At 47.1% G+C, this 26,028-nt stretch overlaps 11 protein-coding genes across 11 annotated transcripts; 4 read left to right on the top strand and 7 right to left on the bottom strand.

Annotated features, from left to right (window-relative positions):
- Window positions 1-3,297: 3,297 nt before the first annotated feature.
- On the bottom strand, window positions 3,298-4,505 carry TREMEDRAFT_65085 (uncharacterized protein; the record flags this gene model as incomplete). The annotated part of the gene is made up of 5 exons (XM_007007286.1): window positions 3,298-3,421; window positions 3,481-3,620; window positions 3,885-3,953; window positions 4,035-4,301; window positions 4,338-4,505. 5 exons carry the CDS (start codon window positions 4,503-4,505, stop codon window positions 3,298-3,300), a joined length of 768 nt encoding a protein of 255 aa, XP_007007348.1.
- Window positions 4,506-6,146: 1,641 nt separating this feature from the next.
- Window positions 6,147-7,025, bottom strand: TREMEDRAFT_65084 (uncharacterized protein; the record flags this gene model as incomplete). Its single annotated transcript, XM_007007285.1, has 1 exon — window positions 6,147-7,025. The coding sequence occupies one exon, from the start codon at window positions 7,023-7,025 to the stop codon at window positions 6,147-6,149; it is 879 nt and encodes a 292-aa protein (XP_007007347.1).
- Window positions 7,026-7,540: 515 nt separating this feature from the next.
- On the top strand, window positions 7,541-10,705 carry TREMEDRAFT_40724 (uncharacterized protein). Its single transcript, XM_007007219.1, has 3 exons — window positions 7,541-9,545; window positions 9,712-10,067; window positions 10,184-10,705. Exons 1-3 carry the CDS (start codon window positions 7,557-7,559, stop codon window positions 10,416-10,418), a joined length of 2,580 nt encoding a protein of 859 aa, XP_007007281.1. The 5' UTR covers window positions 7,541-7,556; the 3' UTR covers window positions 10,419-10,705.
- Window positions 10,706-11,445: 740 nt separating this feature from the next.
- On the top strand, window positions 11,446-12,164 carry TREMEDRAFT_65082 (uncharacterized protein; the record flags this gene model as incomplete). The annotated part of the gene is made up of 2 exons (XM_007007284.1): window positions 11,446-11,730; window positions 12,015-12,164. 2 exons carry the CDS (start codon window positions 11,446-11,448, stop codon window positions 12,162-12,164), a joined length of 435 nt encoding a protein of 144 aa, XP_007007346.1.
- Window positions 12,165-12,291: 127 nt separating this feature from the next.
- Window positions 12,292-14,900, bottom strand: TREMEDRAFT_65081 (uncharacterized protein; the record flags this gene model as incomplete). The annotated part of the gene is made up of 8 exons (XM_007007283.1): window positions 12,292-12,354; window positions 12,725-13,024; window positions 13,099-13,280; window positions 13,559-13,630; window positions 14,009-14,106; window positions 14,408-14,475; window positions 14,551-14,642; window positions 14,867-14,900. The coding sequence occupies 8 exons, from the start codon at window positions 14,898-14,900 to the stop codon at window positions 12,292-12,294; spliced, it is 909 nt and encodes a 302-aa protein (XP_007007345.1).
- A 571-nt stretch (window positions 14,901-15,471) lies between these two features.
- Window positions 15,472-16,395, bottom strand: TREMEDRAFT_65080 (uncharacterized protein; the record flags this gene model as incomplete). The annotated part of the gene is made up of 3 exons (XM_007007282.1): window positions 15,472-15,671; window positions 16,162-16,194; window positions 16,299-16,395. 3 exons carry the CDS (start codon window positions 16,393-16,395, stop codon window positions 15,472-15,474), a joined length of 330 nt encoding a protein of 109 aa, XP_007007344.1.
- A 518-nt stretch (window positions 16,396-16,913) lies between these two features.
- TREMEDRAFT_65079 (uncharacterized protein) lies at window positions 16,914-17,308 on the top strand (the record flags this gene model as incomplete). The annotated part of the gene is made up of 2 exons (XM_007007281.1): window positions 16,914-17,090; window positions 17,135-17,308. The coding sequence occupies 2 exons, from the start codon at window positions 16,914-16,916 to the stop codon at window positions 17,306-17,308; spliced, it is 351 nt and encodes a 116-aa protein (XP_007007343.1).
- A 333-nt stretch (window positions 17,309-17,641) lies between these two features.
- On the bottom strand, window positions 17,642-18,400 carry TREMEDRAFT_65078 (uncharacterized protein; the record flags this gene model as incomplete). Its single annotated transcript, XM_007007280.1, has 2 exons — window positions 17,642-18,025; window positions 18,191-18,400. 2 exons carry the CDS (start codon window positions 18,398-18,400, stop codon window positions 17,642-17,644), a joined length of 594 nt encoding a protein of 197 aa, XP_007007342.1.
- Window positions 18,401-19,199: 799 nt separating this feature from the next.
- TREMEDRAFT_65077 (uncharacterized protein) lies at window positions 19,200-20,055 on the bottom strand (the record flags this gene model as incomplete). Its single annotated transcript, XM_007007279.1, has 2 exons — window positions 19,200-19,633; window positions 19,863-20,055. The coding sequence occupies 2 exons, from the start codon at window positions 20,053-20,055 to the stop codon at window positions 19,200-19,202; spliced, it is 627 nt and encodes a 208-aa protein (XP_007007341.1).
- A 2,779-nt stretch (window positions 20,056-22,834) lies between these two features.
- On the top strand, window positions 22,835-23,559 carry TREMEDRAFT_34670 (uncharacterized protein; the record flags this gene model as incomplete). Its single annotated transcript, XM_007007212.1, has 2 exons — window positions 22,835-23,115; window positions 23,166-23,559. Coding segments are annotated over 2 exons (675 nt in total), but the record flags the coding sequence as incomplete, so codon positions are not given.
- Window positions 23,560-23,593: 34 nt separating this feature from the next.
- Window positions 23,594-25,800, bottom strand: TREMEDRAFT_65075 (uncharacterized protein; the record flags this gene model as incomplete). The annotated part of the gene is given in 9 exon segments (XM_007007278.1): window positions 23,594-23,945; window positions 23,995-24,204; window positions 24,255-24,327; window positions 24,379-24,689; window positions 24,709-24,891; window positions 24,931-25,042; window positions 25,091-25,224; window positions 25,307-25,466; window positions 25,524-25,800. The coding sequence occupies 9 exon segments, from the start codon at window positions 25,798-25,800 to the stop codon at window positions 23,594-23,596; spliced, it is 1,812 nt and encodes a 603-aa protein (XP_007007340.1).
- Window positions 25,801-26,028: the final 228 nt, after the last annotated feature.

Raw genomic sequence — 26,028 nt, 5'->3', positions numbered from 1 at the left:
TTCACTTCCACCGACGCCCACAATCAGAATTCAAGAGTTGAAAGAGCACATCTTACTCTTTTGAATGATGTCAGGACAAATCTGCTTGAAGCACACCTTCCCCAAATATCCTGGTTTGACGCCCTAGAATACTCAGTTCACACACGGAACAGGCATCCCGATTCCCAGGGAAACACACCACTAGGGAGGTTCAAGCCAAATAGTACTGCAAACATCATCGATTATACCAAATTACAGCGTTTTGGAAGTCCTTGTATATATCGAGTAGTGAAACCAGCTTCCAAGTTCGAGCCTTGCGGTCTTGCAGGCAGAGCTATTGGATATGCGCAGGGAACTTCAGGGTATAAGGTGCTCACGGAGGATAAGCGAGTTATCATCAGTAGAGATGTGATTATGGTCACACCCAACACAGATTGGGAGGGTTTGACAAATACCAACCAAGATCCTGTAAATGAAGAGACAAGCATCCCATTCTCCTTATTTAAGTCCCCATTGGACAGCGATGAATCAGGGGAGGTAGATCAACCACAGCAAGTTCAAACCAACCAGTCTGTTCAAATTGAGGAGGAAACCCCACCCAGACCAACAAGGCGCGAGGGGAGGCAAGCGATGGAAGGACCAGGATGGAGGTATGAACCAATCCCCAGGGAGGGTGCACCAAGTCCAGAACCAAACCCCATAAATACCCCTGTTGAACCGGTAGCTGAAGGAGAGGACAATGAAGTCGATCTCCCCAATGTTCCTCGACGCTCAGGCAGACTTGCTGGATCGGACCCAGTGTTCCAGAAACCCTTACATCCAATCGACATGGTGGAGTCTTGTAACGGTACTGGAAACACGATGGCTAGGTCGCAGGTTGGGTCGAAGTCGATGGAACTCTCGTAGAAATCTATGTGTCTCTGGTGCTAATGGATCGTGTCTCCTCTGCAATCGATGTAGCCAAAGAATGATATTGAAGAATCAGCAAAGTTGGTACTTTGCTGATTGTACTATATACTTGTCTACAGGTATCCGTGTCCTCCTCTCAGTTCCTACTGCAAGCGTCTATGTACATACTCGGACAGGTGAAAAACCGCTTTTGAGCAAACCCAGTGGGGAAATCTCGAAAAGGGAAAACCTGTCCCTACCTACTGCAGCACTGCCTCCAACTCTCGCCGTTTTCCTTCCTAATCCGTCGAGTTCGATGGAGTTCTCTCGATTCGTTGTTACCCCGTAACAAGTATGGCAAAATTGCCATAGAACATGCATTCTCAGCACACATCCTCAGCAACCCCCAAAGTTATTCCGAAGCACGCCAATCTGCTGAATGGTCTGAATGGAACAAGGCGATGGATGAAGAGATGAACAAGATGGCGAAGTATGGTGTCTGGGAAGCAATTCCAAGGGAAGCGCACCACCGGACACTCTCAGGGAAGTGGGTTTACACCCGTAAAATCAATGGTGACACTGGGCAAGCTCAAGAATACAAAGCAAGATTCGTTGTTTGAGGTTTCCAACAAGTTTCCGGTTGAGATTATGATGAACTCTTTGCCTCAGTCACTCATAAAGCCTCATTCCAAGTATTCTTATCAATTGTCAACTACCTTGGTTGGGATTGTCACCAGATGGATGTCATTGGGGCATTTCTGAAAGGGGACATTGATCGAGACATCTACATTACTCCCCCTGAAGGTAGCGACATCCCTGCGGGCCATGTGCTCTATCTCCGAAAGTCCTTGTATGGACTCAAGCAGTCCCCACACCTCTTCAACAAGAAGATTGACAAGTTCCTCAAGACAATAGGTTTCAAGCCATGTCTAGCCGATCCGTGCATATACACATTTCATCAAGGCGAAGTACGCTTCATGATCTCTATCCATGTTGATGATATGCTTGTTGCTGGGAACAACCCAACTAAACTTAAGGAGCTCAAGCAAAAGATACATGAAGAGCTTGAATGCACGGATCAGGGTCCAGTCTCCTACTTCCTTGGTATCAACATCTACCAAGATATGGCGAGGAAGAAGATGTATCTCTCACAAGAACACTACATCGAGGCTCTCCTGAACAAGTTTGGTGAGACCGGCAAGCCATGCAAGACGGTCCTTCCAGCTGAACCAAAACTTGTTGAAGCCACTCCAGACGAAGTTGAAGAAGCCCGAGACAAACCATTTCCAGCTTTGGCGGGATCCCTCCTGTACATTGCGACCATAACACGACCGGATATTGCGCACGCAGCTTCAGTCCTCTGTCAGTTCATTGGCAAATGGTCACTCACTCATTGGAAAGCAGCAAAACACCTTCTCCGATATCTTCGTGGTACATCCAATTTGTGTTTGACTTTTGATGGTCAAGCAGGAAAGAGGGCCTTATTGGGCTGGGCAGACGCAGACTGGGGAGGTTGTCTGGACACTCGACGATCAACAACCGGTTATGTCTTCAGTACCTATGGAGGAATTGTCTCCTGGAAGAGTAGACGACAACCCACTGTTGCACTTTCAACAACACAAGCAGAACTTCTTGCATCTACTGAAGCTGGCAAGGAAGCAATCTGGTTGCGACAGCTCCTTGCCGACCTTGAGCTAGGACCAGATGATGGAGAACCCATCACCATTTATAACGACAACAATGGAGCTATTCAGCTTGCCAAACACCAACACGGATTCAAGCTCAACAAAGCTTTTGATATGCGAGCCCAGTGGATCCGCGAACAACAGGATGCTCGACTAATTTTGCTCAAATATGTCCCAACTGAAACAAACCGTGCGGACATCTTAACAAAGATAGTCTCGGCAGACCGAACCCGTCAGCTAAGAAGTGCGCTTGGGGTACAAAGTCAATAACATGTCAAATTAGGCTATGCTCCTGAGGGGAGGCAACGGAATTGGTAGGGTACAGTCACATAGCCACACTCGTATATCTGAGACTTGTGGTAACTCCGATGATCAGTAGATAGTTAGTTTGTGACCTGTTTCCTGCTCATCACTCTCAATAAGTGCTGAGCAGGTAACAGGTGAGTTCTTTAGTATGCATCACTCTCAATAAGTGCTGAGCAGGTAACAGGTAACGGAAATCAAGGAGACCAGATTGATCTCATCGAATTCCGTCGCACATCCCTCTACAAGACGGTGTGATTGTGGAAATCAGAGGTTATTGGTGAGGGGCAATTCTTCTATGGGTCATGGCCTGTGAGGCAGTACACATCATCTGATGGTCATGTTGTAGATACAGTGGGACAGAAGTGGAGTGTGACTGATTGTATGGATAGATATGTGATCCTGTTTGGCAAATCACCTGTTTGAGAGAATTGACACGTAGTCAGGGTTTCTGACAGAAATCACGGAGGTAGAAGGACATGCTACCCCAGGAAAACAATCTGATGGTCCCGTTTCCGGTCATGTTCCCTATCCAACTACCATGTGGGTCCATACATGTGTATAGACTCCATTGTCAGCTACATACAGTATGGCCCCCGTCTGATTAGTCGATACCTGTACTCACGAGAGAATGCTCTTACCCATTGCCGCTTCTACTCTTTGGGCTACCTTAGCCTCATGTGTATTATTGGTTAACTGTTGCTGTTTTGCAGGTTCAGCGGACCTCAGTTCCTCAAGAATGGAGTCCTTGACCTCTCCAAGAGCCTGAAAAATTGCAATATATTTGCTTGCCTTGTCAGTCCGGACGTGTGCCCCCAGGCTTTGGCTTGTCTCCAGGGAGCTCTTCAGGGAGTGTAAATGAGGCTTGAAGATTTCGCGGTTTTTGCCTAAGAGATAGGCCCGTTTGAGTACACTTTCTCCTGAATATTCACCATGTCCCCACAAGTCATCTGATACGTCTTGAATTTTAAGAGAACTGTCAGCGAGCTTGCCAAACAGGATGTTGGTCTTGAAACTAAAATGACTCACTACCTGGTCTCTGGGACGGTTACGTGGACGGGATACTACCATGACTTTGTTTTCGGGCTTCTCTGAAGGCTGATGGAGAGTGGCTCTGCTAATGCTCAAAGAATCCTTCAGACCTTGACCCACTAACTCAAAACAGTCAAAGAAACTGACCAGAAGTGTGTACATAGACAGGAGGGCCTCGATCTGCAGGACCGGGTTGGGAGCCATTTCAAATGTTGACCAAGTGTCCAGGACTCCTTGAATTTGACTACTTAAAATCTGTGCAGCTTGGATAGTGTATTTACCCAGAGAGCTGGAGTAGTCTCCGTCGTTGGGCTTACACAAGATTGAACGCAAACTTTCCACTGGGGTTGGGTGTGATGGATACAGTTTGGTAGTTTGGACTTCGGTGACCTCGACCTGCTCCGAGTCTCTGACCTGCTTCGAGTCTCTGACCTGCTCCGAGTCGCTGACCTGCTCCGAGTCGCTGAGCTGCTCCCAGTCGCTGAGCGGCTCCCCGTCGCTGAGCTGCTCCCAATCGTCGGTCTCGTCTTTCAAGGTACTGCATTCATCACCCAAAGGCAAACTTGCTGGTACAAGGTCTATGACAGCCGCCGGGTGACTTGGTGGACTGCCAGTCATAATTGTTCCGCTAATTGGTGATAGCTGTAGTCTATTGTAAATTGTATGTTTGCCGGATAAATGATAGACGAGGATACGGGGACCCGTCTGATCCACCCCCCGTTCTTATATCACCCAAACCACCCACACCAATGTCTCTGCGGCGTTACGGCGTTCACATGACCCAAACTCTTTACTCCGCATTTCTTCTCACGCTGAAGAGTCTTCTCAAATCGTCGTCGAATGGCGGTCCAGGCCTCGATGCCGTGGAACCCTCCGGTCATCGATCTACAACCCCACCGGGGCAGGGCCATTCACTCGTCCGATAGTTTCCACTTTCCATCAAGTACTTCTTGAACAAAAGTTCTGGTCCCATACTGCCACTACTAGTCTCTTTCGGGTAGTATCCTCACCCTCGGACAAGAACAAATATTATACAACCTGATCTCCACCTCATCTTTGTGTCCCGCTTCTCTTTTTCTCACGCCCGGTCTAGCGGGTCGACAGTATTACGTCATTCACTCCCCATAGAAACACGCTCCAACGTTGATCTCCCACAGAAGTTGGTTCTTGGGTGACAGGATCCGTCCGTGGAGCGCCAACATCTCCGTGAGAATCAGGCCATGTTAGCCGATAGGATCGGCCCAGGACGGCCGAATTCCCGTTAGATGATTACCCCTTCCGTCGAATATTTCTCCTCCGTTCAACTTATCCTCTGAACTCTATACGATCGTCTCTGGTTTACTGGGTGTGAGTGGAATGTGATAAGTATGGAGACATGTAGTATTGATGCATGCTCTTTTCCCCCTCTGTATTATCATCTAATTATCAGCAAACAGGCCAGGCCTTGAGATTGTCTTGTACGCCACATCTATAGCAGCGGGGCAAACACCAGGATCACAGGTATGTACCTAGTACAGGCTGTTGAAAGACACGTGGTTGTTTTACGTAACGTCCCACATCTCCTACCAAAGTTTTTCACCTCCTGGTAGTTCTTTATCGCTTTATACAGAGCTAAGAACTACCAGTTACTACCGCTCTAGCGATCATCAACAACGTCAACGTCGGGAATGTCAGGGGGATCTAGATCGATGAACTCTACAATCTACCTCATCATTGTGTTCCACTTCTATCCTTCCATGCCTTCTACCCCTGGAATGGCGGGGTCACGGCGATACGGTCTTCACCTCCAACACAAAATTCTACTCCAGATTTCCCACGGACTATGGTTCTTGGGGGACAAGATCCGCCCGTGGTAGACCATCATATCCGTGCGGATCGGGCGAGGCCTAGAACAAAGTTGATACTTCACTCCCATTTCCCCATCTCTCACTCTCATTCAGAAAGAAGAGGTGAGGGACAACTTTCCCTTTGATCTAACACTCTTAGACCATGGGGTCGGTTGGTGTAGTGTAACGTTATAGAAAAGGTACTAAACCGCTTTGAGAGTGGGTGATGGAACGAACAAATGTGAGAATGGGGTCAGGCAGGGGGATTCAAACGGATTTCGCAGACGTGAAACCAGAAAGTCAGCCTTCCTGTAGTTGTTTTAGAATTTCCTTTTGTCCAGGAATCAATGTTCAACACCGAACAGAAGCTACATTCCGTATAAAGTATGTGAAGGGCAGGGAAGAAGTCCATGTCATCTCTGATAGTACGTAATCATCTACTTTTGTCCGGCATTTTCGTGATCAACGCCAATAGTGACTTAAGCACACCTTTACAGTGTGTCGGAGTTGATAAAGCTGTATCCGCAGAGATATTCGTCATCTTCGTATTCCTCTGTGATTGTCGCACGCAACTTCCAGTCACCCTCGGGGAGTCCTGCAAATATTTCGGCCTGCTGTTTGGCAAGGGTGTGAACAACAATGACATGTCATTTGATTTCTGATTTCGAATGTGGGTGAATAACAAGGCGTTGCATAACCCCTCCATGAAGGCATGACGGCATAATTCAGACCCTGGAGTGTTTCGTCCATTTCGTCCAGTTGAGCGTAGACTCTGTAGCTGGTCTATTGCGGTGGTTTTGTATCCATCGCGCATGGACTTCAAGCTCTCATTGGCCAGATCTATGAAGCGTGAATGATAAATTGAACAGTTATACCATGAAGGTACATAAATCTTTTGGGGAAAGTCAGAGCTCTCTCGGACAAGCTGTGACAGGCAACTGACAGCGCCGGTATCTGGTATCAGATGCAGGTTCTGCACCACCCTTTGGACCTTATAATCAATTTCCACTATGGAGCAATAGAGATCAAGTAAGCGGTCTGCTTCATACTTGGTCTCAAGGTCTGGATCAGGTTGCAACAGTTGAGGGAGACTTTCTATGGTTCTAACCAAGTCCTTGGTGGCCCCAGGTAGACTCTCTTGCAGTGGACGAGCTTCCGGCGGATCATCCACCGGTGAATCACCTCCCCACCGATCATTTCTTGAATAAGTCTCTACTGATTGAGTACATTTCAATGGATAAATGTATGACTCATCAGCTATTGTTTGTATTTCCACCACAAGCAACCAGTTGTCATACTTGAAATATTTCATGTTGTTGACCTGAGGAGATGTGGACGGATTCATCGGGGAAGATGACAGAATCAGTAGCTGCCAGATATTGAAGAGTAATGTGTGGAGAGTGGAGAGGAAAGGGGACAGTGCCACAATTCTTATCCCCTCCAGCTCAGGGGGGAAATCCTCTTCCCATTTGTGGTAATTTGGGATAGGAAGGCGGATACATCATGGGAAACTGGCAAAAGGTGGGGTATATAGTAGTTGGAAGGCGTGACAACGAGCTGTTCCCCCTTCTCGTACAATCGTACTACTCAGAAGGCGTTGGAGGAGTATGCCCGACTGTCACGGATTATCGATCTCACTCTCACCATCAACGGGCAAGTTCCGTGCGGCGGCGCCACACGAATTCCCCTAAATTCGCCACACTCGCAAACCGCCACATTCATGATTGCATTACGTAAGCATGTCATCCAACTCTAAAAAAAAAAGTTGAATCCGACTCGCTCACCCATACATTCCCTTATATTCCTTTTCTTACAACTCTTCCTATACATATCTCAACTTAACATGGGTATGGGACCTACCTTCGTACCCCTGATAGATCCGACAGCAGCAGCCCTCATCCCCTCGCTTGCACTCCTCGGACCGTTGCTCTTACCTGCCTCCCTCCTCCGAGCCGTCCTCCCTTCTCTCACTTCGACAGCTTCATACTGGGTTCTCGCCGATGACGAAACGGACTTGATATCGGTTCTCAACGAAGGTGCAGAGAAAGTCATACTGTCACCGTTTCAACTTTCCCTGGTAGCGTCTGTCCCCAGTCACAGGTTGATACTCCATCTGTTAAATATCGACGACACTCTCGATCTATCCTCTGTCTCGGGTGTATATATCGACCAGGATTCTACTCTCTCTGCCGATGAGACTGGCTTAAAAGGAAAACAAGTCTACCTATCTGGTGCATCTATCTCTTCCGACACACTACTGGACCGCCTCAGAGACACAAAAGTAACATACATCATCCCCACTTCTAAACTCACAACCGGTCCAACCACCTTCACTCATCTTTCCATTCCTGAAGCATTCCTTGCTCCTCTCACTTCTGACAGACCAGATGGTTTATTTCCTACTATCGTATCAACCACATCTTCATCACCTCTCGGTCTTGTTTATTCCTCCGCCGTTAGCGTGACCGAAGCCATCGTTACTCAAAAAGGAATCTATCAATCCCGTAAACATGGTCTATGGCGTAAAGGCGAAACTTCGGGTGCTGTTCAAGATGTCATTTCCATCCGAGCGGATTGCGATTCTGACTCTTTGTTGTTTACTGTGGTTCAGCATGGAGAAGGGTTCTGTCATTTACCCCAATCGACCTGCTTTGGATCTCTGAACGGTGTGGAACGACTTCAAAGTACGTTAGAAAGAAGATTAAGAGATGCGCCTGAAGGAAGCTATACAAAGAGATTGTTTGACGACGAAGAGTTGTTGAGGAGTAAGATAATGGAAGAAGCGGAAGAATTGTGTGAAGCGGAGGAGAAAGAAGAGGTAGCTTTCGAAATGGCGGATTTGGTCTTTTTCGCTTTGACCAGATGTGTCAGTAAAGGTGTGAAATGGGAGGACGTGGAAAGGGCTCTGGACAGGAAGTCTTTGAAAGTGACGAGGAGGAAAGGTGATGCCAAACCTAAATGGGTGGAAAAGATCACTTCTGCTTTATCCGTTACCAAGTCTACTCCTTCTGAATCTCCTACACTTGTATCCACCTCCACAGCGACAAAATCCCCAACACCCGTCAAGTTGGACGGCTCAAATGAAGAGTTCGACGAGAAAATACAAATGCGTACTGTCACGTTATCCACCATTCCAGAATCCGAACGCTCCTCCCTTCTCCTTCGTCCTGTTCTCAACTCACTCGCCATGATCGATAAAGTTCGCCCCATCGTCGAGAGAGTTCGTAAAGAAGGTGATGCAGGATTACTCTCCCTTACCTATCAATTCGATCGAGCTCAACTCACCTCTAATGTCCTCCTTCCACCTTATCCAATCCCACAAATCTCAGACCTTCCCATCGACGTCCGAACCGCCATCGATATAGCTTATTCCAACGTCCGGAAATTTCACGAAGCTCAGGCGGAGAAAGGACCTCTGATAGTTCATACCATGCCAGGAGTCGTTTGTTCCCGTTTCGCTCGACCTATCGCAAGAGTAGGGATTTACGTTCCGGGTGGTACTGCCATTTTACCTTCCACAGCTATCATGTTGGGTGTTCCAGCTCAAGTAGCGGGGTGTAAAGAAATAGTACTTGCTACTCCACCCCGACCGGATGGTTCGATTTCGCCAGAGGTGCTGTATGTGGCGAGATTGACAGGTGTTACTTGTATTTTGAAAGCGGGTGGTGCACAGGCTGTGGCGGCTATGGCTTATGGAACGAAGGAGGTCCCGAAGGTTGATAAGATCTTCGGACCGGGTAATCAATGGGTCACAGCGGCGAAAATGTTGGTTCAGAATGATACGGATGCTTTGGTGGGCATAGATATGCCAGCGGGGCCCAGTGAGGTTTTGGTGGGTTTATTTTTGTTGTGACATGTTCTTCATCACTGGAATCGCCCTCCACGGTCTCAACTCAATCATCTCACGACTATTATATCATAACTGAGTGAACGAACTAGGCACAGAACTGGAAGATCGTCCCTATCATCTCTCCCGAAGGACGCTAGCTGACCCACAGGTAATAGCAGACCAATCTTCTAACCCCACTTTCGTCGCTTCTGACCTCCTATCCCAAGCAGAACACGGCGTAGACTCTCAAGTCGTCCTCGTGGCTGTATCTCTCTCCGACGATCATCTAGCTGCTATCGAAACAGCCGTGGACGAACAAGCTCGGGCTTTACCAAGAGTCAACATTGCCAAGGAGGCGATCAAGAAAAGTTTGATAATTCGTGTGGACAACTTGGAAGAAGGAATGAGATTCTCGAATGAATACGCCCCAGAACATTTAATCTTGCATTTGGATAATGCCAAGGATGTGGTGGATTTGGTAGATAATGCTGGGAGTGTTTTTGTGGGTGCTTGGTCACCGGAATCGTAAGTCGGATCAATCCTTCCATCATCCTTTTCATCATTCCAATGTCTGATTCTTCGTCATCAACTTGTCAACTTCATGATTCAAAGGTCACCTCGATTCATTTGACTGACGACAGATGTGGTGATTATGCTTCCGGGACGAACCACACTCTTCCCACTAATGGCTACGCTCGTCAATTCTCAGGTGTAAACACGCTTTCTTTCCAGAAACATATTACGGCTCAGGAACTTACCTCTGCTGGGTTGGAAGAGTTGGGACCTACGGTGGTGAAATTAGCAGAGAGGGAAGGATTGGAAGGTCATGCGAATGCGGTGAGGGTGAGATTGGCCGCTTTGGGAAAGAAGAATTGAGATTTTGGTTGTTTTGATTATTCCCCTCATCCGTTACGGCTATTTTCTTGCCTATCTCCTCTGATCATTCCCTCTTGTCCTTCACCTACTCTTTGTCTAGCGCCAATCATCGATCTTTACACTACTCCTACACTACTCTACTGTCATCATCAATCTTTCATTCGTACTCACTCTCCTTCGGCTAGATGAGACCGTGATATTTGAGTCCGTATCAAAAGTACATCCACCCCCCTTAATTTAGATCCAGTACATAGACTGATAGATGCTTATCTCCTTCCCTCCCTCCTATTTGTCATATAACTACCTGATATACTGCACAATCTCCATCAAAGCCATGACTTCCTTTGACGACTTCGACCCTCGTGATCAAAAGTACCTACTCCCTTATCTTATCATCTCGATCGTCTCGACCCCACACGGGGTCTTCTAATTATCTCATCTTACGTTACTAAATTCTCTGTTGCCTGAGCACCTTTCCCAAGGGAAGATCCACATGATCCGCATCATCTTCCTTAGACATGGATCCGTACGAATGCCAAAACCGACTTGTGACTTCAATCAAGGACCGAACACGTATCATCCACGGTGACAGATATCCCCCCTGATCTACTAACTAGCTGAAAGGACTGTTCAAGATGGAGCAAATATAACCAATGGAGCCTTTTGATGGTTTCCCCTTGACAGGGGGAGTGAAAGGAAGGTGTAGATGGGCAGATGATACGTCCTTCCTCTATGAGTAGGGTATAAGAATTAGAAAGTTGAGTGGGGCGTATCTCTCGATTTCAACGACTACCCATTGTACGTAATCCTTGTCCAGATTATTCAATAGCCAGACTTAGAGTTCTCCCGTTGAGACTTGTGAGTGAAACTTCTCATCATCCAACTTGTCTCTCTACACGCAAATTTCCCCTCTACCCTAGGATTCATTGAGGCACCCAACTCCACAAGGTATAAAACTTGAGAGCGCCAAGGCATGTGCTTCAGAGCCGGAGGGTGAGAAAGTTTCAAGCTGATATCAGTAGGAAGAATGTTACCTTACTTCCTTTTCCTTCTCCCTCTAGTACTGGCAAGCTCAGCAGCCGAAGTCGTCGCCCCCAAACGTACGGAAACACCCGCAGATCCTGTCGTGCGTGATACTTCCCCGAGAGCAGTACCTACCGCTTTCTTCGCCGTGGGAGATTACACTTATGTCGAACATGAAGGAAAAGAACTTGGAAACTTTCCAGGAGATCTTAACATGTTTGAATTTCCCGGTCCGAGCGTTAGTGAGGTGGTCACTATAAGAGGTTATGATAGTGCTGTTTTAGGTACTGTAAGTTAATCCTCCATTCCTCTTTGTGCTCTTTCAAACTTCCCATCTTGTTGGGTCTTTTCTGTTGATCTATGTCACTCTCATCTGTTCCGTTGTTTCTTTGGATACTCTTTTCTGTGTTCTACCTCGAATGAGAGGGGTGTGGGACACGTCCGTGAAACTCTAAGGGTCTAGACACAGTTGGAGAGAGGAGTCGGTGTACATGGGCGCTACATACAATCCAGAAGACCCAAAAAGAGTAGTGAAGGGCCAATGAAGTAAAGTGAATCTCTACTGAAACATAGTGTACCGTAACTGGTGTCCCCACCGTAATCGCAGAATTCACTTCGTACGGCGGAACTTGCTATGCAAGGGGGATGAGTGATGGAACTCAAAGTGATCATGGGGTTGATCTCATCTGTGATCCTAAACCCTCTGGACGGCTTTGTAAATAGAATGAGACTTGTCTTTGTATCGCTCACTTTGACACCCAATACTGTATATCTGTCAGACAAGCAGAATGTATGTTAGCAGATGCTTCCAGAAAGAGACAGCTTCAATAATGTATCACTGTATTGTACTCTACTCAAATGATTTTTCCAAATTCAAACGTGATGGACTCAAAGCTTGCATGTTGATGGATGTCTGCTAGCAGTAGAGTATCAGTCACAGTATCTGGATGGGCTCTGTGATTACTATGAAGATCAGAACAATCAAGACAACAGTCCACAGGTTGCAAAAACACGTGTTCTCATCTCACCATATAATTCCATAGCATTCACCACCTATGCTATCCAATCCTACAGTAAAGGTACTGATATGAGATATCATACTTGTGTGTTCCTTGACTGTTACACATCCAGAAACCAGTCAGAAAGGTGCTGAGACCTTACTGAAGTGCTGTGTTGTTGAGTTATTTCTACAGATCATGATTTCACCAGATGCGGAGAAAAGAGCTTTGCTTTGTCAGAGATGGTCTTCCCTCTAGACCTGAATTGGACTCCATGCCATGTACTTTGTCTTTGTCAAGCGTGTTCCAAATTGTGTCAAGGTACTCAAACGCGGCCCTCTCAGCCTCATTCTGTGTAAGTTGTCTCCATTCCTCCTTGTTGTCCAGGGCTGGTGTTGTATCTGCTGCATGTGTGACAGAGCATGAGAAATGTTTGGAACACTCAGCTTGATATTTGTCACCCCACTTTGCTAGGCTGTTCGACAGTGCGTTGATACGGATTAGTGTAGCGGAATGGGCAGCTTCAGTGGTGACTGCAGAACTTGACTCAGTAGGCATGCCGTTTGGTGATTTCCAGGCTGAGATCTCAATGTAAAGCTGTACCGGATCAGCGGATTGCTCCCGACTCAAATGAGCAAATTCATTCAGTCTGAACTCACCATTGTATCAAAGCTGAAAATCTCTTTTGGGTTTTCATTGCTGTCCACAGGGGTTTTCATCAGGTTTGTCTTTGCTGACACCAAAACTTCGGTCTTACTCCCATAAGTGCTTTGTTCGAGGTGACTCCAGACTATTGGAACAATTTGTTTGGGGAGTACACAATTTGGCTGATCTTCTTCGTCTTTTGTGTCAGCTCTTCCAGGAAACTCTTCCACAACCCATCCGGTGTGCGGCCCGGTCATATTTGCAGGGATCTTGAGGAAGGACGACATATTGGGGAGGGGAGATGAAAGATTTCAAAGTGGAAAGAGATTTTATCTCCCTCTACCCTCTCCCCACTTATCCTTCCTTCCCTCACTCAGGATTGATACCGCGCATGTAAGGATCCCACCAGAGAGAACTAGTTAAAGATCCGCTTGACCTACACAGCTTCTTCCCACGATTATTGATCAGTCTCACGGACGGATCCTGCCGAATCTCGTCCTTCCGTGCGTCGGGGGGTCCATGATAGATCTCGGAGTTTCTCTTCGTCTTATGGTCCATCCGCAGTCTCCACACATTGCCTCTGGTGAACAGTGGTAATTGACAGTCCACATAAGAATTACCCTCAAGAAATGATTAGGACAGGAATGTCAATCCCGTGAATGCGGAAGGCGGAGATTTATCTTCTCGCCTCATCCTTGAAATCACGATCATTTTTGCAAGCACATGGTACCGATCGTGTTCATTGATAGTTCCTTGTAGGAAGGTGTTTGCTGGGAATACAGACCCAGACAGACTTCTTCCAAGGGGAAGGGTACAAGGTACCATTCACAGTCTGGGTAACGGACGGAAGCCGTGACGCTTAGAAGTGGCATGGGTGAGGATCATGTCACTCTGAAGTGTCATGGGCTCGTGGTCATGACCCACCAAAAGAATCATTCCTCACCAATAACCACTGTTTCAGATTGTCAGACCCATTCTCACAGATGTCAGAGGCTGTGAGAAGATGCCAAAACAGTTGTACACTAAGATTCCACCACAAAGTGAAAAACACGCCGATTGATTCTTACTAGGAGGTCACATGATCGGAGCAATCGGTATTCCCGGCCTGTACCTCTGAATGGACATTGTGCAGTGAGGCTACAGGTACCTGGCCACACTTGGGGATTGTGTTTGGGAGAGGAGTAGCTGTATCAATATGGACTCTTCCATGGGTCACATCATCAGCTGGTCACGTTAACCCCGCAACACTTCAAAGCGGCACGGCTTCTGTTGATATTGGTTTTTGATGACCAAAGTCAGCCAAGAAGAATTTCCTCAGCTGACCTATTTGCCTGGGACTCGTTGTTCATATGTTGCATCGCGAAATGCAGAAGCCATTCTTGAACAACATTCTGTGGTCAGAGCCTTCCACCCTCTGGCAAAGTAGTCTCTGGAAGGCCAGCCTCAACAATTTCATGTTGGAATACCAGTGTCTCAAATTCATACTGCGCTGTGTTTGCCCAATGATGCAAAAACCTCCACAGCTCATATCTCTCATGCTCTTGTGCCGAACTGGGGCCTGTGTGTGAGCCCTGATTGGTGGTCCAAATGAGTTTCACTTTCTCATTGGGGGAAATGATACCTGTTAATTTGGTACTCCAATCAACCTTGTGAGGGATTCTCTTGATATTGATGCTAGTCTGTAATAAGTCAAGCAGACACTAAGCCAGGTGTGATAGCCGGTGTGGCAGGGGATCTGGGGGTGTGAAAATGGCGGCAGATGGAGTTTGGTCAAATACAAACCAAGAGCCTCCTCTTTGTGTATGTTAGGTGACATACGGATGACGTGACACTTCAAAGCGTCATGGGTATGACCATGACCGGCTGGAGATCTGTGTCCCACAGAAGAGTACCTGCCATGCTCTCAGATATCCTGCAGACTCTGAGCAACTTTACACCTGAGAAGAGATGGTCCCAATCTGTTTTGTATCAAGAGGAGATGAGTGTAGCTGATCGGGTTGTTGCGCAATAGCCTCCTCAACATCAAAACTTCAAAATGCTGTTTCTTCCTCCCATGCATGCATTCATGGGATCTTTTTTGGTAGCCTCTTTCCAATCATGATCTAGAGCTACAGATCCAAAGCATAGTTGATTTTGATCAGTGGTGTTGTGGAAACTTCAGATCTTCTTAGTGTCATGGCCCTAGGTGTCATGACACTCCAAAGTGTCACGGATCTTCAGCTGGTCATGATCATACCGTGATGCTTCAAAGTGTCACGTCTTCCGTACGTCACCTAACATGTACACCCGACATCATCGCCACAGAATCATCGCCCATTCCACGAGAACAACGGCCCACAGAAACTGAGTGCGCTATTTGACCCTGATTTGTGATTGGCAATGGTGTTTCACAATCTGGCTATATCTTCGATCTCTCGCAGTATTGCAATGTTCTTTCTTCCTGAGATATTCACAGTCTTGGTTATGGCCACTGTGTACAGTCCAAGCTGTGTTACCCTCTCAATAACGTGTCGTCGAGATATGACGGCTCCGTGGGCTCCGTGGTCCGCGGCCCAGTGATAAGCATCTCCTCGCACATACTCCGAAACTGTCTGATTGTTAGGAACGTGCCCCTACAGTTGGGACCCCCCTCCCCTCCTTTGGGACACTTTTAAAGAATCCCACTCATGCCCGTATGGCCAACACAACAGTTGAAATGGAGAAATGAGGATGATCTAGAGGATCCAAGGAACCCATAGATGCAAAGTATGCATGTATGAGCCCATCCTGTCTACAGGCACATTTCTGAAAACAGGTTTCCTGATGTCAGGCATGCATAATGGGGCCCTGAAGCTTGAAACTGGCATGTTGTCCCTTGACCAGTTGTTCATCACATGTGAGAAATCTGAGGCTTAGTTGTGGATGTTGATTGGGAGGAAGAGAACAAGGTCAAATTTGTATGGGGAAATCCGGCTATCTTGGCTGGAATGTCCCGGGGTGTGGGGGGTGGGGGTGAGACACGTTAGTTTAACATTGCCTTCTACAGACCTAACAGAGACTGGATGTAATTCGTGGTTCATACCAATCTTATCACTTACCACCGAAGAGATCTGAGTGTCGTTGTGAACTCACTTTTCAGTAGCTCCACGTACTTGTTATACTCCAAGGCTTACAGTGAAACGGAATATTTTCAATGGACCAGTGTCACGGTCGTCGGTTCTTCTTCTCTACTGACCGACGGTCGACCAACCTCGGCTAACTACGTCGTAGTGGGGCGTCGATGTCTCACTAGGACAGGGTACTCGGCGGGGAACTACGGCTAATTTCGCCATAGTAATACATCGAGTGGTAAATGATAAAGTGATCGTCGATGAACTGCGGCTAACTTCGCCGTAGTGTGTCGGACTGCTCGGTGGTAGCTCTCCTTAACTCGATGGTTGTAGCTACTGAATATATCGCTCGCTACTGAATATATCGCTCGCTACTGACAACAATCAAGGATCGCTGAAGAAGTTCAGCGATCTGTAAACTATCAATACTTCTCCTCTCTTCTCATAGAATGTCCCTCAACCTCTGCACAGCCTCGCGCTCAGTCCTCTTCGCTCAACTTCGCCGTACCTTGACATATCCCCGATATCCTACTCCGCCTACTTTGACTAACTTCGCCCAACTTCCCCTACTTCGCTCTCCCTTGGTTTCCTTCTCCTAACTTCGTCGTAGTTCTCCGTTAGACGGGGTTGTCGTGACAAATAATCCCTAGGTTCTCGTAACTTCGCCGTAGTTGGTCTCAGTGGGTCGGGGTGGTGGTGGATAGTGGTGGTGGATAGTGGTGGTGGATAGTGGTCCGGTGATGGTGAAAGGAGGGTCGGTGATGGTAGTTGTCAGGGATGTCACAACATGGTTCGTGACAACCAGGATGGATAGTTCACATCACCCCGTTGTGGAAGTCTTTGCTGTCAGCATGTCCGGAATGTGTACTTATGTATCTTTTGGCACAGCCTCTGGACCGTTTCAGCTCAAACTTCAAGTGAGTTATACCCAATGACTTCTTTGGTCAAGTTTCAATGTTAGTCACAGAACATACACGACTTGTCTGGGGAGTTTGGAAGAGAAGAAAGACTGCGGGCAAAGGGGTTTTTGCTACCTACATCTAAAATGGCCCTCACACTGGTTGAAAGTGCAAGTGTATCAGGGAGGGTGATAAGCGTACCAAGCTTGACGGCTGGTGTGATCCCCAAAGAATGAGCCACAGGATAGACCTGAGATTGATAACTGTGGACACTATTTGGGGACTATGTCTGACTGTTATGGTAAATCAAGCTTTCAAGACATCACTGACCTTGGATCGGTAGGGATTATTATGAGTCACAACAGGTCTACAAGAGTGTCTGCCATCTACGATCAAAGAAGGCAAATGGTGGAATATCATTGACTATGAATCATCCAGTGACAGGATCAGATCATATAGACCAGCTCCATGTACCTATTCCGGGTGACTGGTGATAAATTCTAAAACCAAACACTCTCCAAATTCTGTGTGTAATTAGTACTTTGATTTGGTAAGAGGATGGATAGGTCCTATGTTCGGGAGAAGAGGAAGTTCAGTGCAGAGCGCCCCATCCCACCTAAACCCTTGTGAAGACGACCTTCTTCTGTTCCTACAAGTGCATTCGAGAAAGACGTCAACTGCGTGGCTAAATTGTACACCCCGTGCTTCATAATGGCTTCTCTCCTCTGCGCCTCGCTTGCGTTGGTGGGAAGAACGGTAGTGAATTCGATGTAGTGATGTTTTGATGGAACTTCAGCTTGCTGGCGAGCCCACATCCACAGCTTCCGAGCATGTTTTCCGATTGCCCTCATGGAACCGGCGTAACTTGAATGCCGCCCATCGTGATCGGTGGAGCCGGATACATGTGTCGACTCCCTCGAGTGATTCCCGGCCGGGCAAATGCTCAGTAAGACCTAAACGTCAAACCTCCCAAAATATATGTGACCTGCCAACGTGGGGTATTTCTATCAACCGAAAAGAAGAGTGGATGCTGGAAAGATAAGTGGAACTCGCACCTTTGTCACAAGCTCATGCACCCAATACGGTTGGTCATTGGATAGTGTCCTACATTCACCTACTGAACGCTGGCACTCCTTACTAGTTAGAAACGTTCGCGCCGACACTATCATATTGACTTGAGTATCCCAATTCCCATACTTGATAGTCGTCCTGAAATGCCGGTTCGTAGATTCGGGTCCCCCATTGAACCGTTTGAGCGCAGTATCGTCGACTAGAGTTGACGTTGGACTCTGAATGTAATCTGGTGAAGAGCTGCTAGCTCCACACATGATCGTTCAACCTAGTCTAGATGCAGCTTGTCAGGTTGGCAGGAGGAGAACCTCTCCTGTTGTCAGTCTTTATGTTTGCAGGACAAGTCGGAGATTCCCATGATGTCATACATGTTGGAAATAGGACAACCAGCACGGATGCAATAGGGGATTCCCACTTTTGCATAGCTATTAACAATACATCGATTTTGTGGTCTTCCTGGTAGTGAAAGGCTTTCAAACACCGGAAAGTGAGATATATCACGTCACTGTTGCCTACCCGGAGCACACGGGCATTAGATCAATGACCCTAGTCCTCGAATAGTGAATCAGCCTGTGAGAATGTAGTAGTGACCCACTTGTCATAGTTCTTCTCAAGGGAAGGAGATGACGAGGGGTGTTAGTGAAAGTAAGGTAGAATACTGAGCTAGGCGTACACGTCAAAAAGGGAGTGGGACTATCAGTCCTGTCAGATGAAAGTATATACACAAATGTCAGCCTGGCCGTGATACGACCCAGAGCTCAACGATTAAACCGGTGGTCACTGTCGAAGATGAAGAAGATCGCTAAGTAACCGTGTGTGTAATTAGGGTTACTCTTAGCTATGATAAAAGCGATGCATAAGTAAGAACTTACCTGGTTACTCTTAAGTGTGATAAAAGCGATGAAAAGCGACCAGGAGAGACAGCTAGAGGTATAGGGAGTGACGGAACGTAATCTATCAGTCTGATGTGGAATTTCACAGTCACAACCACATGCATTCACATTGTAACAGCTAAAGTCTCTTCCACGGGTAGACTACGGTACCTGAAAAAGTCCCTCAAATGTCATTCGATGTTAATCCCCTTGACATGAAAGGTGCCACGACATCCATTCCTACGCTCTCGCCTGCCCTTGGCAGCTCCTGCAGTGCCAAAAAGCTAGAGGACCACATCAGTTGCCAACCAACCGATTTCAGCAGTGTATTAGTCTGATGTGTCACAGTCTCAGGATTGGCATTGGGATTGAAGTTCTCGTTGACTTCAATGATAGTGTTCATGCTTCGAAGATAAGCAGTTGTATGGTCCAACGGAAATGTTTCAGAAAGTCTCGGCTCACGTATTAGACTCTCTAGCACCTCTTTTCCCTGGCTCTCTGCCGTCTGAAAGTCCATCTTGGGCAAACTGTCCTGGAGGGTTACAACTTTACGGAACCTTGGGTGGCCCTTAGTGTAATAGATCGAGCGTGAAGTATTATTCTTCATAGTGTGTCTGACTCATCAACAGCACATGAGGCAGCCTGTATGTCAGAGCGCACAAAGCATTGTACATAATATCAATCAGATCACAACACCAATGCGCACTTGTTGGCGATAGCGCAATTGTAGGGTGTGACTCAGATATGTTGGGATGTTGTCAAACACAGCATGACATGGCTCATTCATCTATCATCGAACGAACACTCACTGTAGTCCGACATTCCAGTGCAGTAGAGCAAAGCTCACCTTCCGGATATCCAAAACGGGTTCTTACCAAACTTTTGACTATAACCTGATGTCCCTGATGGATCACTGTGTGGGAAATATCATCCGTCTCCCCCTTGGTATATGTTAGGTGACGGTCGGAAGCCGTGACCCTTCGGAGCGTCATGGGGGATAGCGTGACCGTCAGAAGAGCCGTGCCACTTCGAAGGGTCATGGTCATGGGACCACAACCCACAGAAGAATTGCTCCTCACTGATTACCACTGCTTCAAACAATCATCCCTTTTTATAGAGAGATGTTGGAAGTAGTGAGAAGGTCTGAGAGGGATTTTGTTAAGGACCCATCCGGAGACGGACCCCTCCGGAGTGGCATGGTTCAAACTACCCCTTTTGGACCCGGCCAGACAAACATGCCACTCCGGAGGGGTCCGGATCCACCCAGAGTAATCCACATGCCCTTGAGCTTTTGACCCAAGTCTTCCCAAACTACTCTTCTTCCCAATGACAATTTAGTAGCCAAACCTCTCAGTTGTCTGTCTTAGTTGGCACTGAGCATTGTGTAAGCAGGACAATTCCAATAGTTGCTTCAAGTTTGGTATTATCACAGGAAGACATGGGCTGATGATTGGTGTTAAAAATTGGTGAATTGCTCACAGACCATGTCAATTCCATGGAAAATTACTGCAGATGGATATGCTTGTTTGAAGCATATGGAAACAATTCATCTAGCCATTCTTACCTCATCAACTCGTTAGGAACCTGCTTTTTCTCTGGTCAGGTCTGATCGGGTCCGTGCAGCTCCGGAGGGGTCCGTCTCCGGCTGGGTCCCTAACATTTTTCAACTTGTTTTTCTCCATGCAAGATATGGAAAAGCAGACAATGATCTTCAGAAAAACACCAAAAATAAGGAGAAACATGCATCTCCAGCGTGTATCTCTAGCTGAACATTGAAGAGTGAGACATCAACTACCTAGTCATGTATTAGAATTGGGCCAGGAAAGATTCTAGTAAAGTTGTCTTGATATCTTTGGTAGGTCATGATCTTCTGACAGTCATGATGACCCCCTTGACACTCCGAAGTATCACGGCTTCCGTGCGTCACGTAACATATATTTCATATCTGAGCGGGAAGACTGATATGCCCTGGCGGCCAGATGCAGTCCCTCGAAAACCACTGCAGGAAGAATGAACTTCATGATGTTAGTTCAAGATGCAAGGATGTGTAATGGTGCAAGATGATCAAAGGGCTATTTGAGGAGGATGAATGGTGAGGAAGATGAAGAGGGCGGTTTAGCCCTACATCTCACTTATTATACTGTCGAAATACACGTCATCGTGATAAGCGACTCATACTACCAAATTGTTTCCTCCCTGGTCTACGGTCGACGAGAAGTCCACGGATGAAATCAATTCTTCACCTGCCACCTCCACCTTGATTCAAAGTTCACTCGTCCATTCACTCTACCGTTGCCCTCGACATCTGCAAGTCAAACCAGCATCATGGCTAGCATAGTTTCACTGCATTCCTGCCAGACCTGCCAAGCTGGAGTATACAATCAGCCTGTGGAAAAATGTGGGCTTTGCCAAATGCGTAGCATGAGGCGGAACTCACCAGGCCTGGAGGCTCGACTGAAAGTAGGTCCATATTTACTTTGTCAAGCTGTGTTCCCAGCTCACCCTAGCTCTTGTCCACATGCATCAATGACGGCAATCTGTGCGCAAAGGACATGCTAGAATGTGCACGCTGTATCAAGGGACGGCAGCAACAAGGTAGTTTGGCACCTAGTCAAACATCGTCTTCATCCTCATCAGGTGGCTACTACATTCTTTCTTATTCCTGTTACAGAATAAACTAACTGCCAGCCCTTGAAAGTGCACAACAAGCTTATCGTGCTGAGGCTCAGGAAACACGACTCCGCAAAGAAACTCCTCTTGCACCAAGGGATGCAGCCATGCAACAGATACATAATATGGCTCCACCACGTCGAGTTGCTCCTCAGTCATCGTTTAATGCTGGTGCCAATGTTGAGGTCATATTCAACTACAAGGAGAAAAAGTCCTTTGGGGGACAGGCCACTCAGATTGAGGTCATGTCCTTTTCAGCTGCTCGAGATACTGTGATGAGGGATGTTCTAGGAAGAATGGTTAAGATGGTACAGTCGAAGTTTTGGGATGACGGTCAGGATCACTCAGCAGGATTTATTGATCTGTATGTTATCCCCGCACTCTGTCTGTAGAGCTGATCGACAAAGAAAAATCAACAATGCGGCCACACTGCATTTTGCAAAGCACGGTAGCAGGATCGATGACGAGGACCTCAGTTTGACAATCAATAACTTCATCAATGTTGCAAAATCACGCCAACTTCTCCAAGCCCGAGATACACAAGCCAACTCAAGGACACTTTCACTCTCTCTCGAAATACGGGCTGACCTTGTGACACTACAGGACAATGTTGAGGAGGTCCCTGCTCCTATCCCAAATACATCCCCGACAGCACAATCCACACTTACTCAGTCCACCGCTCCACGGTACATGTCTAAACTACCTGTCCCTCGATCTCAGCATCCATCAGATATGGGTACAACACATGTTGTCACAATCTTCACACCTTGCCGTAATTCTGCTGGCAACGACATTGAATGGGAGGAGAGTGATGAATTGGCGACGTTAACAGTTGCGGAAGAAGAAATTGGCAGGGGACAGATGAAAGTAGTATACCCCGTGTGTTCTTCTTTCACTTACCAGGACTTCAGCTAATCAGATAAGGCCAACTTGTCAGGTGGTGTCTTTTTTACGGAACGTAATGGCTATCTGGTGGCTAAAGTACTACATCCACACCTCTATTCCACGCACAAAGAGCTACTGTCCCTGATGAAGAAGGAGGTGGAAATACATTGCTGGGCAGCGCTTTGGGCAGAGGAATTCAATCGATGTGTGCAGGAGTGCAAACTTGCAGCAGCTGTTGGTGAGTGATCTTTTTAGCATGTCATTGGGTTCTTGGTTGACATGGACTCAGAGATCTCAGCAAGTGCATGTGTTGTTGCCGAGAACAAAGACCATGGTGTCTGGCTCATTGAGTCTTTTCAGCGTGCTCCTATGAGACGATTTTCGGGTACACTAGAAGTGAACAGAGGGAAGACAAGAGCAGACCTCACCGTTGCTGCCTTCGTGCATCTTGCGTTCCTAGCAAGCCAGGAGACTATGCTGCTAGCAGATATAGAGGGGTGGCTTCTTCCAGAAGGTGTCAAGATCTTCGATCCAATGATTCATTCGTAAGTGATCCCCACCGCCAGATTGAGTTGTGTGCTGATAACTTCCCCAGTACCAGGGGTACATTTGGACTGGGCGACCAAGGTACAAAGGCAATCGATGACTTTAGAATCAACCACAAGTGCAACACCTTCTGTGTCCATCTGGGTTTGGAATCACTATCACCCTCGAACCCCAACAACGAGCTTGTGGATGACTGTAGTGAGGATACCAATGTTGACGGCAGAACGCTTCCAGACAATAGTCACCATGGACTGGACACAGATGTTGAAGAAACTGAAAAGTCAAAAAGACACCCTCGGTTCAAAAGGCAGAAGAAGGGTAAGAAGCGGGCAAGAAGCTTGTTTGAAGAAGAGGAGGATGATCCAATTGAGATCCCGTCAGAAGAAGGCAGCAGGCGAAGATTTCTGACCCGAAAGGCGGCTCAGGCGATCTCTAAGAAGTGAGAATTTCTTTTGAGTGGTAGATAGATGCATTCTCTTAAATACACGAAGCCATAGACTGGAAAACGTCCCATACAGAAGACAATGTCACAAGCGGTCTCCCCACTTGGTCATACAGGCCCTCAGCCCACAGCCATTCTTCTTCATCCAGGAAGTCAAGCGCCTTTGTCCCACCCAGCATTGTTTCCCATCGTGCTACTTGTTCTGATCCTTCCTGGCCAAGCTTTATACCACAATAAATCCCTCTTGAAAGGAACATAGTGTCAGGACTCTCCCCTGTAGGCAGACTTGATCCATGCTGTTTGCGGATGGGCTTGCGGTTGACAGACAACCTATACAACTCCAGTTCGGAGTTCACCAACGGTGAGAAGAGGAAGAAATAGATCAGCCTTGTTGTAGTCAGCCTTGAAAAACACAGTTACAGAGACAGCCACTCACCGATGATGTTGACTACCTGGTAGATAGATCCCAGCTGAGATAGCATTTGATATGAGTGTTTTGAACTTGCTGTTGAAGCGTTCAGACAGGCGTCGCCAACCTCTTTCCACAGTGATGTTTGATGTTGAGGTGAGGAATTGGTGTGCTTCAGGGATGAGGGGCCAATCGAGTTGCTCTTGAAGCATGTTCAGTTGGTGGAGTTCGTTGGCCCTATCATCAGCTTGCATTCCTCTATCCTCTCTTCCTGTACTCTTACTAACCGAAGTGCATTCTGATACGAATAGATGTCAAGGACTTCATTCCCACAATCACTTGTCAGTTGCAGTGGAACAGCTGAAAGTCAGCTTCATCATTCAAGAAGTCATAGCTTGGATAAACACTCACCGCCTAACTCTTTGATGAGTTGTAAGTATAGAACTCCTGTCATCCTATTGACCCGATTGCTAGGGATAGCCTTCAAAACAAGCCAACGTCGGGAGAATTTATCTCTCATGCCGTAGATGGGGAAGCCAAGTGCACTAAGCTTATCATGACCATCAATGGAGACCTCTTCCGGTGGTCCAGCCGCATGAAGTACTCCAAGATGTTGTGTCTTGTTCTTGGTACTACGAGCCCTCCTGTCAAACCCCTCATTGAAGCGGTCCAACATTGCCTGACGTACAAGATCTCTGCATTTGATTAGAATGACCACAGCACTGACAGTCTTGGACTCACCGCTTGACGTGGATGCCTTGCTGGCCTAGTCGGTGAGCCACTTCTGAAGGTCCATCTTTCAGAAGTGGGTCGTGTTCAAGGACATGTGATATTACAGCTGCAGCAGTGGAGCCATAATCTAAATCTGCACGGCGACTGCCTCCTAGGCCAAACATCTTCAGATATTTTCCCAGTGTTGACCGCCTCTACATCAGAAGTTGTTCAATGTCTACTCGAACTTACTTCAAGCTGATTCCATGTTCACACTGAAGTCTGCTCAGAATTGTGGCCCATTGTGTAACGTTCTCAACATTGATCAATTGGATCAAAGCGGTTTCAAGCTGCTCGCTGTTGACTGGAACGTCAAACACTTTGCTATAAGATTGTGTGTTTTGTCACTCACTGGATGTGTTATGCTGGTTGACTCCGGTGGGGTAATTGCCTCCCAAGGTACCGTGAGGCATGATTGTGCAGAAGAGAAGATCAAAATGATGTTTGTTGCCTGCACAAGGCCCAGAGGTGTTGCAACAACACGTGCTGGGGTTTGCAGATGTCACGTGTTTATTGATACAATACATGCATACATATCAAACAAGGGTTCACTGTGTTTGGTCATAACTCTATCACACAGCCGTCTACCTCCTTGATAAGTTCTTTGAATGCGTCTCCTTCAACCACACAGCAATTGTACAAGACAGCAGTGATACGTGAACGATCTAACTCCTTACGTCCGTGGGCATGGTGTATAAGGGAACCAGTGGTTGCAAGAATGACATTCCCTGGGCGTAGGAGCACATCTAGGTTCAACTGAGGGAAGCGAGTGTATCCTGGCTGACCTGTGAACTGAGTGAAGATTGTGTATACACAGGTGGAATCATGCGGATCAAGATGGGGGTTACTTGCCTCTCCATAGCCAATGGCTACAGCGGTTGCAAGTCCACCAAGCCGGTATGCACTAGGAACATCATTCAGCTTGGTAGGAATTGTCCCATTCTCCTTGGCCTTCTCTTGACCATAATGATTTATGAACATTGCCTGGTTGACTGAAGAAGGATCATGAGCCTGAAGGTAGCGTTTGACTGGTTGGCAAACACGCTTTTCTAAGATTTCCATGATGTCAAATGCTGCGTCCTGCCGTTTTGTGTTCAACTCCGACAGATTATCACGTCCTGCCCTTGGACCTTGTAGAGTGTCCCTACTGACCCCTGTCTCATTTCCTTGCCTCTTGACAATACCTAGATGGTATGGATGTAGTTTCTTATCATGATGGAAAGTCCTAAGTTCTGAGGGTGACACATATTTATAGGGAGATCCTCATGTGCTAGCGTTGGAAGCAATCAA

Source organism: Tremella mesenterica (genome assembly GCF_000271645.1).
Source record: "Tremella mesenterica DSM 1558 unplaced genomic scaffold TREMEscaffold_13, whole genome shotgun sequence".
NCBI lineage: Eukaryota > Fungi > Basidiomycota > Tremellomycetes > Tremellales > Tremellaceae > Tremella > Tremella mesenterica.
This window is presented reverse-complemented; position numbering and strand designations above follow the sequence as displayed.

What these genes read in the sequence shown, in the direction of transcription:
- TREMEDRAFT_40724 (XM_007007219.1), top strand. Translation starts at nt 7,557, where the DNA reads ATGGGTATGGGACCTACCTTCGTACCCCTGATAGATCCGACAGCAGCA. An exon ending in CGGGGCCCAGTGAGGTTTTG is followed by an intron (nt 9,546 to 9,711) that starts GTGGGTTTATTT and finishes GCTGACCCACAG; the next exon opens with GTAATAGCAGACCAATCTTC. An exon ending in GGTGCTTGGTCACCGGAATC is followed by an intron (nt 10,068 to 10,183) that starts GTAAGTCGGATC and finishes GACTGACGACAG; the next exon opens with ATGTGGTGATTATGCTTCCG.